This window comes from Microtus pennsylvanicus, chromosome 12 (genome assembly GCF_037038515.1).
Source record: "Microtus pennsylvanicus isolate mMicPen1 chromosome 12, mMicPen1.hap1, whole genome shotgun sequence".
Lineage (NCBI taxonomy): Eukaryota > Metazoa > Chordata > Mammalia > Rodentia > Cricetidae > Microtus > Microtus pennsylvanicus.
Window position 1 is genome coordinate 46,170,280 of NC_134590.1, and position 13,359 is coordinate 46,183,638.

The 13,359-nt window shown below is 48.5% G+C and overlaps 1 protein-coding gene across 5 annotated transcripts in view; it reads left to right on the forward strand.

Moving 5' to 3' along the window:
* The window catches only part of Ccdc149 (coiled-coil domain containing 149), a 91,707-nt gene that overhangs the window by 42,306 nt on the left and 36,042 nt on the right, over nucleotides 1-13,359 (forward strand). For all 5 annotated transcript variants that reach the window (XM_075943551.1, XM_075943552.1, XM_075943554.1 and 2 more), the window contains one exon: nucleotides 4,478-4,585. In XM_075943551.1, coding sequence (XP_075799666.1) covers nucleotides 4,478-4,585 — 108 coding nt within the window. The remainder of the gene's footprint in view (nucleotides 1-4,477; nucleotides 4,586-13,359) is intronic.

Consider the following 13,359-nt stretch of genomic DNA (forward strand, 5'->3'; position numbering starts at 1 on the left):
TGGGCCACCACCTGCCCTGGCAATGGAAAGATGCGCGCTCCTGGGCCCATCTCCCTTCCCTCTGAAACCCTAGTGCCTTGCCACATTCTCCCTGACATTTCTTTCACGAAGTGCTATTCCAAACTGATGGTCACGGAGTCCTTCTCAATAACAGGGAGACAAAGCGCTCTGCATAGCAGATAAATTATAAGCAGGCACCACCTGCTCGCGTGATGGATTGTTAGAGCGGGTGTGTGAGTCATGGCTGTTATTTTTGGTCAGGAGAATTGTGTGAACTTTGCTCCTCTATTCCAAGCTCTTGAAAATGTGCCACACCCTCCCTTTTAAGGTGTTGGGTACCCTAGCAGAATAGTCATTTTCTGGTGTTTAGTTACTGTTTCACAGTTGAGAAGGCAGAAGGCTTGAGTAAAGAAGGGTTGTGTGTTGACAACCCTCCCTTACAAGTATAAAAAAAAAAATACAGTCACTTGCCTAAAGGCAAGAGTGCCTCTCCTTTCCACTTCTACCCCTGAGGTCAAGCACACGACTGGGGTAGATATACTGTGAACTCACAGCCCCAAAGGTATTGTGATTGCAACTGACCACCACCACGGCATTGTGGGTGATGGCGGGATGCCTGGCTGTATTGTGGTTGTAGTCTTTTCAGCTGGGATGCAGACTAAATACGGCTTGATAACGATGGCTCTGGCTCTCTGAATGCCTTTTCTGTTACAGCCCAAACCTCTACCCCAGTATTCTCTGGGATCTTGGGTGTTTATCCTGGGTTTCTGTCCTGCTCTAGGTCCAAATGTCCAGGAGCCCCAAGGCCAGCACTTATCAGAGCAAGGCCCTAGGTGTAGAGCCACGATGTATGCTAATTGTTTCTGGTCCATTAAAAGATTATCAAGGAAATTAGGAAAGCTTTCGTAGGCCTTTAAAACCATTGTATGGGCATGGCTTTAAAATACAGAGTTTTATTAAATTTGTTTTCCTAATAATTCATGTTGGCTGCATTGCACAAAAGCATTGATCAGGGACGGACTGAAGAATGCGTCTCTTTTGCTGCACGAGATGAGTTTGCTAATTCAGTGGCTGTGGTCCCTGAATGTCAGGGTCTCCCCTCCCTGCCAGGGGATGGAGCCAATGTTGATTGAAAAGGGGACTCTGGGGGTGTGGCCATCTTTGTGTTTTGGTTTCCTTGTATGTTTTGATTGGTGCTCATGGAAGGGTGCAGGTAGCAGTGGCTCCTCCCCTGAGACCATCATCCTTCCTGCCTGGTGCCTGCCCTTCCATCTGGGTGGATGCTGCTGCTGGCTCTCTAGGAGGATCCATGAGCTAAGGTCTGGGAATTTTCTGAAGTTCAGTGGAAGCAAGGCACAGTGCAGAAACCAGGAAATGTCAATCAAGAACAATTTCCAGTGCCTGCACCCAGCCTATTCTGTGTCTTTAAACTGTACACACACACACACACACACACACACACACACACACACACAGAGAGAGAGAGAGAGAGAGAGAGAGAGAGAGAGAGAGAGAGAGAGAGAGAGAGAGAGAGAGAGAGAGAGAGAACACTCTGAGATATGTGGTGAGGAATGCCCCTTTCCTGCCCCGGATTCTTGCCTCCAGGAAACCCACAAGGTCCACCATCTCCTTTTCACTGTGACCTCTTCTGCACACTCTGTTTCCTGTACTTCTAGAGTAATACCTGGCCAAGTACCACATGGTATAACATATAATTAGTAGCTCCACAGAACCACAGAGTTTTGTCTGTTTGGGTCATTGCTACGTCCCCAGGCCTTAGACAGAGCCTAACCCAAAGCTGATACCCAGTAAACATTGTGTAAATAAACAAGTGACGGATGAACAGTGCAGGCACAGAGTCATAAAGGGCCAGCTGTGGTCAACGAGGGACTTGCTGTGTCCCCACAACTCTGTCCCCTGTGTACTTGAGTTAGCGCCATGGGGAAAGGGCTTTAGGTAGCACCCCCTGGGTGCACAACCTGGGCTTCAGTATTCTGTGTTTACTGTACACATTCCAGGTCACCACATGGAAAGTTGGGTGTTAGTTCCCTTCTGCAGATGGAGAAAATGCCCTGGGCGGCTAGTGACAAAGCTGGGAAGGAACTTTGAATCCCCACAGGGGAACTTTCCAAAATCAGTTGGGAGCAATGGTTCCTTGTTGCTTTATTTACAAAAGGGAGTCTAACTTTTGCTGTCTACTGCAACTTTGTATCTCCTGAGAGCAGAGTTCTTGGAAAATGGGGAGCAAGATATTGTAAGCTATGAGCCTTGCCAATATGGGGTTGAAGATGTAGATTGCACTGTGGCATGGAGATTGTTTTGGGGACAGTACAGTTTGTCCCAGGCGAGACCGCATGCTAGGCACTGGTTTTAGGACTTAGTGCTTCTTACTCCCAATGCCGAGGCCAGAACCTCCAGCTCAGCTTCTCATTTCCCCTTTCAACTGTGTTAGGGCAGAGGGGAGGAGCAAGAACTAAGTTCCTCGCCCTTCATGGAACTTATGCTTGAGCAGGGAGAGGGAGGCAGGAAATAAACAGCAAGCAATAAACCATGAAGTGAATTATATGGTGTGTTAGGAGATGGCACGCGCCTCAGACAAAAGGCACGGGAGCAAAGGGGAGGGTGGCCGTGTTAAATCCAATGGTCCAGGGGGCGTCCTGTGGGGACCAGTGACCTCTATGAAAAAGCCTGAAGGAGCTGACAGAGATTTTGGGCAACAAGATGGGATCAGGCCTGGCATGGAGGAAAAAGGAGTGAGAATGGAGGAAGAGACAGAAGGCAGTCCCAACCAATGAACTGTGGAGGTCTGATTGGGGTGTGTGTCAAGAACTGCTAAAGATTTCATCTTTAGAGTCTTTCCCTTGCTGCCTTTTCCTACCCAACATAATTGTTCCCAGAAGTGTAGCACTGAAGGCCTTGGAGACGTGGCCACTAGAGGGGGGTTGTCCATTTACACCTCTAGATTTGGGTTTCCTGAACTTCAGCAGGAAGGCATCTGGAGATTTAGCTCTGTGTACAGCTTTTTAAGTGACTGCTGTGAGGCCCCCGCTTTTTCCATCCTTCGTCCTCATCCCGAGGCTTGGAACACACACATACAGCCTTGTGTGACTGACTGCCGTGTTCAGTGGTTGTCTCCACTAGAGGTGGGGAGAACTTGGTCTGTCAGGTAACAAGTTTTCTTTGTAAAACAAGGGTAGGTTTCTGCAGAGCAGGGGACAAGGGTGAGCTAAAACTGTGTAGGGGTGTCCAGAGTCTGGGGGAGCCCCATGAAGAGATGGGTATATGTCAGAGGGCCAGAAGTGCTGCTTTGGGGAAGGGAATGGAGCTGCCTAACTACGTGAGCCCCTCCGACAGGGTCGGTACCCCAGGTCTAGATAGGAGTAAGTGTTTGTGAGAGAAGAAGCTTGTGGTGTGTGTGGGGGGATGATGTTTTGAAGACTGGGGTGGAAAGCAATAACCTGGGCTCTTTGGCACCGTGAGAACTACCATCAGGAAACAATGAGATGGGAGACAGACCAGGAGACCAGAGAATCACAACTAGATCCCAATGTTGGAAACGGTCGCCTTTCAGAATGGCAACTGAAGTTCTGAGCATTCAGCCTGGGGAGATGGCATTGTGGGTAAGATGCTTGCTGCAAAATCATGAGATCTGAGTATGATCACCAGCACACTTGTAAAAAGAAGGCACAGCTACAACTGTAATCACATTGTTGGGGAGACAGAGACAAGGCGGTTTCTTAGGGCTCACTGGCCAGGTAGACTAATGGAATTGGCGAACCCTAGGTTCAGTGACAGACTGTCTCAAAAAAGTAAGGTGGAGAGCAATTGAGGAAGATATTTGATGTCAGCCTCTGTCCTCCACATGTGTAAACACACATGCATACACAGATGCACAAGCAAATAGACACACAAATTCTGGGCACTAAAATAGCAAAGAAGAGTTCATTAAACAAGACACATTGGAAGGAACAGAAGAAATGACCTAATTGAGACAACGAATCCTTTCTTACATTGCTGGCCTTAATTTGTGAACTCAACACCATCCGATTTGAAAGTGGCTATTTTATCATCTGTGTGTATACATGTGGTGTATATGTGTGCAAGTATGTGCTTGCGAGGGTACAGAGGTCTGAGGAGGACACCAGGGGTCTTGCTCTATCATTCTTAACCTTACTCCCTTGAGACAGGGTCTCTCATTGAGCTCAAAGCCATGCCTGACTTTTTATGTAGGTGTTGGGGATTTGGACTTGGATCCTCATGCTTGCACAGTAACCCCCCAGGATAGACAAGCTCTTAGGAAAGTTTTGTAACCTGTCCACTTCTGTGAGCCACTCTGGAAAAGAACCTCCCACACATTCACTGACACGGGGTTCTGTGGGATCCAGCTGAGCTGGATGCCAGCATCCGTACATCAGGAAAGCCCACGTTTGTCCATACCTCCATACTGATTGCTCTTGTGCTATGTTGATATTTCCAGGCTAATCTTGTGCAGCTGTTGAGAGACTCTCAGGACAGGAATAAACATCTGGGAGAAGAAATTAAAGAACTCCGGCAGAGGCTTGGCGAGGTCCAGGGTGACAATAAGGTACTGTGAACGTCGACGGGGAAAGGCTCACTGTGGGAGTGCGCGCTGGACACTTCTGAGTGGGTAGCACATCCGGAAATGCACTGCAGCATTGGTGGGGAAAGATTGCTATAGATTTTATATTTGCCATCATGCAAATTCACAGTTTAGAGCTTGCCTTTATCGCAGCCCCTTTGTGGGTGCACGCGCGTGCACATGTGTGTGCTCCGGAGCTGCTCTGATATCGTCCCAACCCATTCTAGAACTTTCGCTCTATCCAGCTTGGTGGTAGATAACATGTGGTTGAAGGCAAAATAAAAGCAAATGCGATACTTCCTCCCTTCTACACAAATAATGGGTTTGTGGCTCCGATGATTTGAATTTTAAGTAGTCATTCTACTAATGATGTTCACATCACCAATTTACTTTATTGCTAAATTTGGCAATTTGTATGGAACATTGCTCAAAATCCACTGCTCGGCATTAATCAAACTCCCCTGTTGGCAACGTTAATTATAAAATATGAACTCATAAACTCCACACTAAACGCGTGCATCCACTCTCTCCCAGCTGAAGCTGCGAACAAAAGTACAATCAAAAAAGAGAAGGAAAACTGAAGTTAAATTCTGTTCCCCCAAATAATTCTCCACTTTGCCCGGTGTGGACAGATTCATTTTCAGCCTTTTGCCAGAGGCGGTGCTCACAACAGCAAGGGTGCTGGGTTCCGACTTAGAAACTCTCTATTGTGTCTCTGTGTGTCCAGGGGTGCTTTCTTGGGGAGACATTTTTTTCTAGATGTTATCACATTCCTTGACAAACGAAGGTAGCTTTCTCTTTTATGGGGAGTGGTTGGTCATTAGGAGGCACCATTTTGAAAGATGTTCACTTTGTGTGTGTGTGTGTGTAAAACATGTTTAGTACTCTCTGGAAGTCAGTTGCCTACAGGGAACTCTTCCACAGTGAAAGATCAGAGAGGCCAGTGCTGACTGCTAGGTGGGAAGGAGGCCCAGATGGTTTGGATATGGTGCCATCCTTGTACCCCACCCCACCCCATTTGTGGACTGGAAGTTTGGCCCCTGTGTTAGTTACATAATAAAAGCAGCTTTAGGAAGCATCTTGCTGGGAAAGGAACTGCGGCAGGAACACGATGTGGTCGCAGAAAGAGATGGTACGGTACTGAAGTGTTCTCCTTTTATTGGTCCTGGACTCCAGCCCACAGGCATCCGTAGCCTACGTTTAGGGTGGTCTTCCCACTTCATGTAAGTTAGCCTAGGAGATTCCTCACAGCCTTGTCAGCTGTTTGTTTCTATGGTGATTTGTCATGTCAAGACTACCTGCCACAGTCCCCAGTCATGGTTGTGAAAGGAGCTAGGACCTTGAAGAAGTAGGGTCTGGTAGGTCAGGTCAAGAGTGCCCTCACCAGGGGACTACTTACTTACCACCTGTGGACCGGAGCAAACCGGGTTTCTAGTCGTCTACAAGAGTCAGTACCATAGGAGCGGCTGACCCTTCTTCTCTGCTGTCCCCCTTTCCCCCTCCCCAGCTGACATCTTCTGTGTCTGCCATACTGTGCTATAGCCATGAGGCCCTCACTAGAAGTCCTCTGAAGATGTGAGCCGAGAAAGCTTCTTTACTTTCTAACGTACCCAGCCATTGGTGGTTTGCTCCCGTAATGGAAGATGGGCTTGGGGAAACCCTCAGCAGTTAAGAGCGCTTGTTGCCTGTGTCTGGGAGCTAGAGTTTAGATTTTGGCGTTTCTTAATGAACCAGGTGTCCTGAATGTATCTATAAGTCCAGCTCTAGTTGGGGCAGTGACAGGAAGTTCTCTGGGCTTGATGGCTTTCAGCCTAGTGAAGAAAACTAAAGCCCCAGGGTCGTGGAGTGAGCCTGTATCAAAGGAATACATGGAGCATGGCAGGTGGGAATACCCAGTACCCCCTTCTATTCTGAGAGTAGTGCACACAGACATTTTATTTTAGCTCACAGCTCTAGGACATATAGTGCATGTTTAATAAATTAAACAGAGAAATAAAAATATTTTTGAATGAATTAAGTCTTCATTGATCTATTTTTGAGATAGGATTTCACTGTATAGTTGTGATTTATCTGGAATTCTTATGTAAGATTATACTAACCTTGACCTCACAGAGATCCACCTCCCTCTGCCGAAATTAGCTAACTCTTTTCCATCTAACTACTGTAAGACATATAGATAGGTAAAGAGATAGATAAGCAAACCTCTGTATTTAACATAAATTTGAAAACGGAGGCTCTGTTTTTCCTGGTTGTGAAATAGGAGTGAGAAAGAATGCCCAGAACAGGTTTTCACTAGCACCCCAGAAGCTCGGCAGGCTCCCATGTGGCGGATGCATCATGGGATGATTAGGTCAGGGATCAAAGGTCAACTCTGGAAGTGTCTTCCTCCATCAGTCACAACAGAGCGTGGTCTTTCTAATAAAATGTGCAGTTGTTTTCTTTATGCTCATAAAAATACAACGTGGATTTTGGAGCCAGCAGAAACAGTTTTTCAAACTGTTTTGTGACTGTTTCTGATCCATGCTTCCTTAGTAGTATATTAGTTCCCTATTTTCCTTTTGTTATTCTGAGCGAATCCTGCTTATAACTTTTCTAATTATGTTTCTGCTTTACCAGTTGGTTATGTCTTGATCTTAGGCCTGTTCCCTTTTCTGTGTATGTGCGTGCGTGTGTGTGCGCACCTGTGTGTGTACATGTGAGTCTGTGTCTTTGTCTGAGCCCGTGCTATGATCTGCACATGTGTCAACTTGTATCCAAGATTTTGGATTTAGTGACTCCTTCATGGCCTGTAGAGCAATCTGTCCACTGGCAGGTACCTGGAGGCTGTTATCTTGTTCACCAGACCCCTGCTCATATGTGGTTCCTCTCCAAAGATACAGACATGGCAGCAAGCCGCAGTCACCATTCTGTTCTTTGTGTCTACACTTTTGAGGCTGGCCAGGTCCCTGAAGTTGTTTTCAGGCCCATGGCCACCCTTCTCTCAGCACCTCCAGGCCTTGGTAAGATTGCTGATTTCACAGTGGTAGTAGACCTCCTGACACTGAAGGCCCTGTTCAAAGGTAGCTGGGGCTGTGTGATAGAGAACTGGTTAAGCCTTTGAGGTCTGTGTGTGTGTGTGTGTGTGTGTGTGTGTGTGTGTGTGTGGTATTGTGGTCATGGTGGGGTTCTGATGGTTGGTCATTTTTGTCGTTTTGATCCGTTATGCCATGGGTAGCTACCACTCTTTGAGGTCTCTCTGTGTGTGTGTGTGTGTGTGTGTGTGTGTGTGTGTGTGTTTGTGGTGTTGTGGTCATTGTGGGGTTCTGATGATTGGTTATTTTTGTCGTTTTGATCCATTATGCCATGGGTAGCTCCCACTCTTTCTTCATCTTCAAGATACTGGCCATGTTTCTGTCACAGTGTGCCAGGCATCCATGGTCTGTCCACCACCAGTTTTTCCCATCACAGTCGGACTGAAACCTTCATGCAGGCTTCAGCCTATCTGCCTTTCTGCCTGTGTCACGGGATCTTTACACCTATTACCTACCCTGGGGCCGTCTCCTTGACTCCGCTTTCTGTCCACTCCCATTGCAGTCAGATCATGGATTACATGTTACCTTTGCCAGCTTCGGGTGCCAGTCCTGTGTCTTCTCACTGTGTTTGGCTCTGCTTCTCTGATACTGTGTGGCCCTGTAGCCCGGGGTGGGGGAGATGCTCAAAAGATGAATGCTTGTCCCATACTTCAGCCTAGGACCCTTAGACCCCTTCTTAGGAAATCTCCCAAGAAGTGGAGGGGGGGTTGCATTGACTGAGTGAGCAGTGCTGTGAGGGGATAAAGGGAACCAGAAGAAGAGCAAAGGGACTGATACGGCGCTCACGAGTAAATCCAGCACTTGTTAGTCAGAGGCAGGAGGATTATTTATTTATTTATTTATTTATGATTTCTGTCTCTTCCCTGCCACCACCTCCCATATCCCCCCTCCCCCAATCAACTCCCCCTCTCTCATCAGCCCAAAGAGCAGATCGGGTTCCCTGCCCTGTGGGGAGTCCAAGGACCTCCCACCTCCTTCCAGGTCTAGTAAGGTGAGCATCCAAACTGCCTAGTCTCCCACAAAGCCAGTACGTGCAGTAGGATCAAAACCCATTGCCATTGTTCTTGACTTCTCAGCAGTCCTCATTGTCCTCTATGTTCAGTGAGTCCGGTTTTATCCCATGCTTTTTCAGACCCAGTCCAGCTGGCCTTGGTGAGTTCCCGAAAGAACATCCCCATTGTCTCAGTGTGTGGGTGCACCCCTCACGGTCCTGAGTTCCTTGCTCGTGCTCTTTCTCCTTCTGCTCCTGATTTGGACCTTGGGGTTGTAGTCTGGTGCTCCAATGTGGGACTCTCTGTCTCTGTCTCCTTTCATTGCCTGATGAAGGTTAATATCCAGGAGGATATCCTGTATGAGGCAGGAGGATCTTGAAATCAAGACTAGCCACAAGAGAGTGGGACAAAGGAGTTTAATTAAAGAGAAGGAGAGAGGGGCGCACAGCAATGCGTGGTGTGAGGAAGTCGGAAACAGAAATAAAAGTTATAGAAAAACAAAAGTCCCAATAAGGGACAAATAGCAGCTCCACTGGGAGCCCGTGGAAGGGGTGATAGGTGCGAGGGCAGAGGACAGACGCTGTGGCCAGAGGGTGCCCATGCCTGTCCTGCTCATGGCCAGGCCCATTCCACTCAGCATACTGAAGGGCCAGGTATTTGCTGCTTGGAGACCAAACAGGGGCCAAGTGCAGTGTTTGCTGAACACCTGTGCCTGTGGGCAGCATCTCCGAGCTGCCATTTAAGAGTGACCCGTCATGCCAGAGGAAGGCGGACTGTGGGTATTAAGCACATGTGAGCACTGAGGTGACAGGAAATGGCCTGCCTTCGATATTGCCAGAGAGACTGATTTTTCTATTTGTTCAGCTAGGGCCTTGGCACCCTACACTCTATAGAGCACTTCCAAATGTTTTCAGGAGGCTTTGCAACGATAGCAGCTAGTACAGCTTCGTATTTGCATAAGCTGGGGGGCATGTATCTTGTGACATGTGGGTGAGGGTGCCTGGAACTCATCACGACCTGACCTCCTCTGATTAGTCCCCAAGAATTGGGGTGAGGAGCAAGAATGCACCCAGAGAAATACAAACTGCCAACCCGAACCAGATGAGAGGATGACAACGGAGTCCCGCCAGAAGCTGCCCCTTCCTCAGAATTTCAGGGTCTTTGTTTTTGTTTGCTTTGTTTTGATTTGGTGGGATGTGTTCACACATGTGTGGGTGCTTGTATATTTGTGCATGCATGTGGAGTCTAGGGATTAAGGTAAGGTGTTTTCCTCGATTACTTTCCTTTTATTATTTTGAGACAGGACAGGGTCTCTTACTGAATTTGGAACTTGTTAGTCAGAAAGGCACAGGGATCCCCCTGTCTCCACCTTCCCAGTGTTGGCATTAAAAATGTTAGTGTTTAAAGGTCAATGAGGACTTGGGAAGAAAGGCTCCAGGCAACACCCATCACCTTGGGGAAATCCTGGTGGTTGATACAGGGCCCTTGTATTCATCTGAGGGAGGGAAGAAGTAGTTATGTGGGAAGGAGCCCTCCCATCTGTACTGATCCTACTCTGAATGTCCCCAACATCCCTGGCCTTTGCCTGCCTTTTCTTCTAGACGTGGAACAGAGAGAAGGGTAAGGAGATGGAATGTGGCAGAAGAAGGGGATCTCTGTGTATCTAAAATTTCAACAGCAAGCTTGTAGAGGCTGTCTGAGTCTTAAGACCAGCTCTCTGGCAGAGAGAGCCCAGCTTCTGGAACTTAGCCAGCTTTCTTGGCATAAGAATCGATGTCATAGCAAACATCAGGTCCCTGTTTTAATCAGGGTTACTATTGCTGTGATGGAACACCAATACCAAAGCAAGTTGGGGAGGGAAGGGCTTATTTGGCTTACACTTCCTTATTACTGTTCATCACTGAAGGAAGTTAGGATGGGAACTCAAACAGGGCAGGAACCTGGAGTCAGGAGCTGTTGCAGAGGCCGTGGAGGAGTGCTGCTTACTGGCTTGCTCCTCATGGGTTGCTAAGCCTTTCCTATAGAATCCAGGACTACCAGACGAAGGGTGGGACCACCCACCATAGCCTGGGCCCTCCCCCATCAATCATTAATTAAGAAAATGTTCTACAGGCTGCCTATAGCCTGGTCTTGTAGAGGGGTTTTCTCAATAGAAGTTCCCTTCCTTCACACGACTATGGCTTGAATCAAGTTGACATAAAGCTAACCAGTATACCACCAAACTGATGTCTATGATCTTGGGATGGTTTGCCACCCAGAAGGATCTGGCTGAAGAGCAATAGTGCAGACAACCGAGGAGACCCCACCTTTGGGCATGCTTAGACCCCAGTGTGTGTTCCTGCTCTGCCTGCCAGGGTGTAAGTGATCTGAAAAAATTTGGTCATGCTCTGGGTTTCCCGTGTCCTCACCTTTAAGATGCCCATTGGTGGTGGCCGGGCTTCTTTCTGTGTCCACCCACACACACCTGGTGACTTCCTGTGTTCCAGCAGCTAACATTGCATAAGAGGCTGAGAAACACAAAGTTCCCCACTAGGGAACTTAAACGCTGATTGGGGAGACAGACAGAGAACAAAACACATAAAGTCATCAGACAGTGTCTAGTGTGAGGAGATGAGAGAGCGGGGTGATGAGCTATAATGAGAGAATGTGTGCTCCATCCTTCTCACTGTGCAGCGAGTTCTCCGGCTGGGAGGGGACGGCGACCTTTAATGTGTCACGACCAGTGTTGCCTGAGAGTCCCCTCCCTCACACTAGTGTCACCAATAGCCACAAACTTCCCTCCTGTGGTCCCACTATTTCCAGGGCCCTCAGTGTATGCCCTGGGAGAGACCACGATCCAAGCTCAGCCCCCTCATCACCACCCCAGGTGTTGCTAGCAGCGAGCATCATTTTTATGCAGGGCTTCTGGAAGCTCTTGGTGTGCCGTGCACCCTATTAAAGGAACACCTGTAAGATGCACCCACAGCAGCCACCCCCAGGCCCTCTGGGACAGTGACGTCAGTGATGGCTCTGGCACTATTACAGCAATGGTGGCTCTTGTGTGCCTTTCATTTCGTGTCGTGGGCATGGGCATAGCATGGGCAGAGGCAGAAAACTTGTACTTTTTTAGTCGTCTCCGTGACACTGGAGAAATGCCGGCTTTGCCTTCAATAGTAAGCTTTACGTTTCACCAACTGGCAGCCCTGAGTACCTCTCTTTGATCTGGTGTTGGCCCCGGAAAGCCACAGAGCCCTTCTGTGACTGCCGGTTGTGGGGAGTGGCTGGATGGATCCTGCAGAGCAATGAAGCCCAAGTCATCAGCCAATAAAGACAAGCCAGTGAGCAAGCAGGTGACCAATTAAAGTATACTTTGCTTATTAAAAAAAACAAGGAAAACATGTTGTGTTCAGCTGTGGTTGTTTGTCATGGTCTTGGATCAGAGCTGGGGAAGCTGTGTACAAGCAAGCTGTTGTAGAGGGTTCACGGAGGGGTCTGTTGCACTAATCTCCAGGAGGGGACACCTAATGAGACATTCTTTCTTGGAGTATAGCAGACATTTTGTTTTGAGGTAGAGTCTCATCTAGCCCATGGGTTCTGTTCATTTAACACATATGCTCTGGGGATGCCACACAAAAAAAAAAATAAGACCGTACTTCTATGGGACTTCATTTGTGGTAGAGCCATAATTGAACAAACAAACAAGTCCCTTTCCTGGATCCTGGGAAGTGGAGTTTCACCATTGCACCTCTGGATAGCACACAGTCTGGGTATGTCAGCCATGGCAGGCCCTAGGCAGACCATGAGGCTAGCTGGCTAACAGTAGGGGTACCCCAGAAGTTCTTCCCTCACATGCCCAGGCCACAGAGACCCTGGAGAAAGGAGAACAGATATCTGGGGGATGGTTTACAAGTGTCCTGAGGTAGAACTGAGTAGAATGTATGTTTGAGGATTACATTGGGAAATTGTAACACATGCTCACTTGGAGCAGGCTCTGCAGAAGTATATGTGCTTTGTCTGAGCAGGGGTGGGACAGCACAGTGCCACAACAGAGGACAAGCCGTGGACAGCCAGGACCAACCCCACCTCAGTCATTCCTAGGACTTGGGACTTAAAGCCAGTGACCTTGCCTCTCTTGGTCTGTGCTGGATACAGTGGCTCTTCCCCAAGTCGAGCATGTTTCAGCACCCTGGACAGCACCACTCCGTGGACAGGGGTCGAGTGATCCTGCCTCTCTGTAAGGAGGGGACACCAGGATCTTCTTTGGCGAGACAGTGACCTGAGAAGCATTTGGAGATCCTTGCGGGGGGGAGCCTGACGCTGGGCTGTGGGAACTGAAGTGTTCAGGAGGTACCATGGAGCTGATGGCAGGTGCCACACGCAGATGTGGAAAGAGGCAGGCACTGGGAAGCAGGGGACCTGGGAAGAAATAGCTTTAGCTGAGACGAGATGTCTAGGGAAATCTCTAATCTGAGCCCTGACAAGGACGGCAGGGGTGACTGTGGGATGTTTTATCACTAACTGTGCTAGGGGCAGAGGAAGTACAGAACCTGGGGGCTGGGATGGATACTAGGAGGTGGGCGGGATGGGTGAAACACAGACACAAGGTAGCTGGGAATGGCTTTGGGGCAGGTAAGAAGGGCCATTTGGGCCTCCAAGTCTTAGCAAGAGCTCTGAGCCCATCTGGTGCAGAAAAAAGCCACTGCGAGTGATTTGAGGA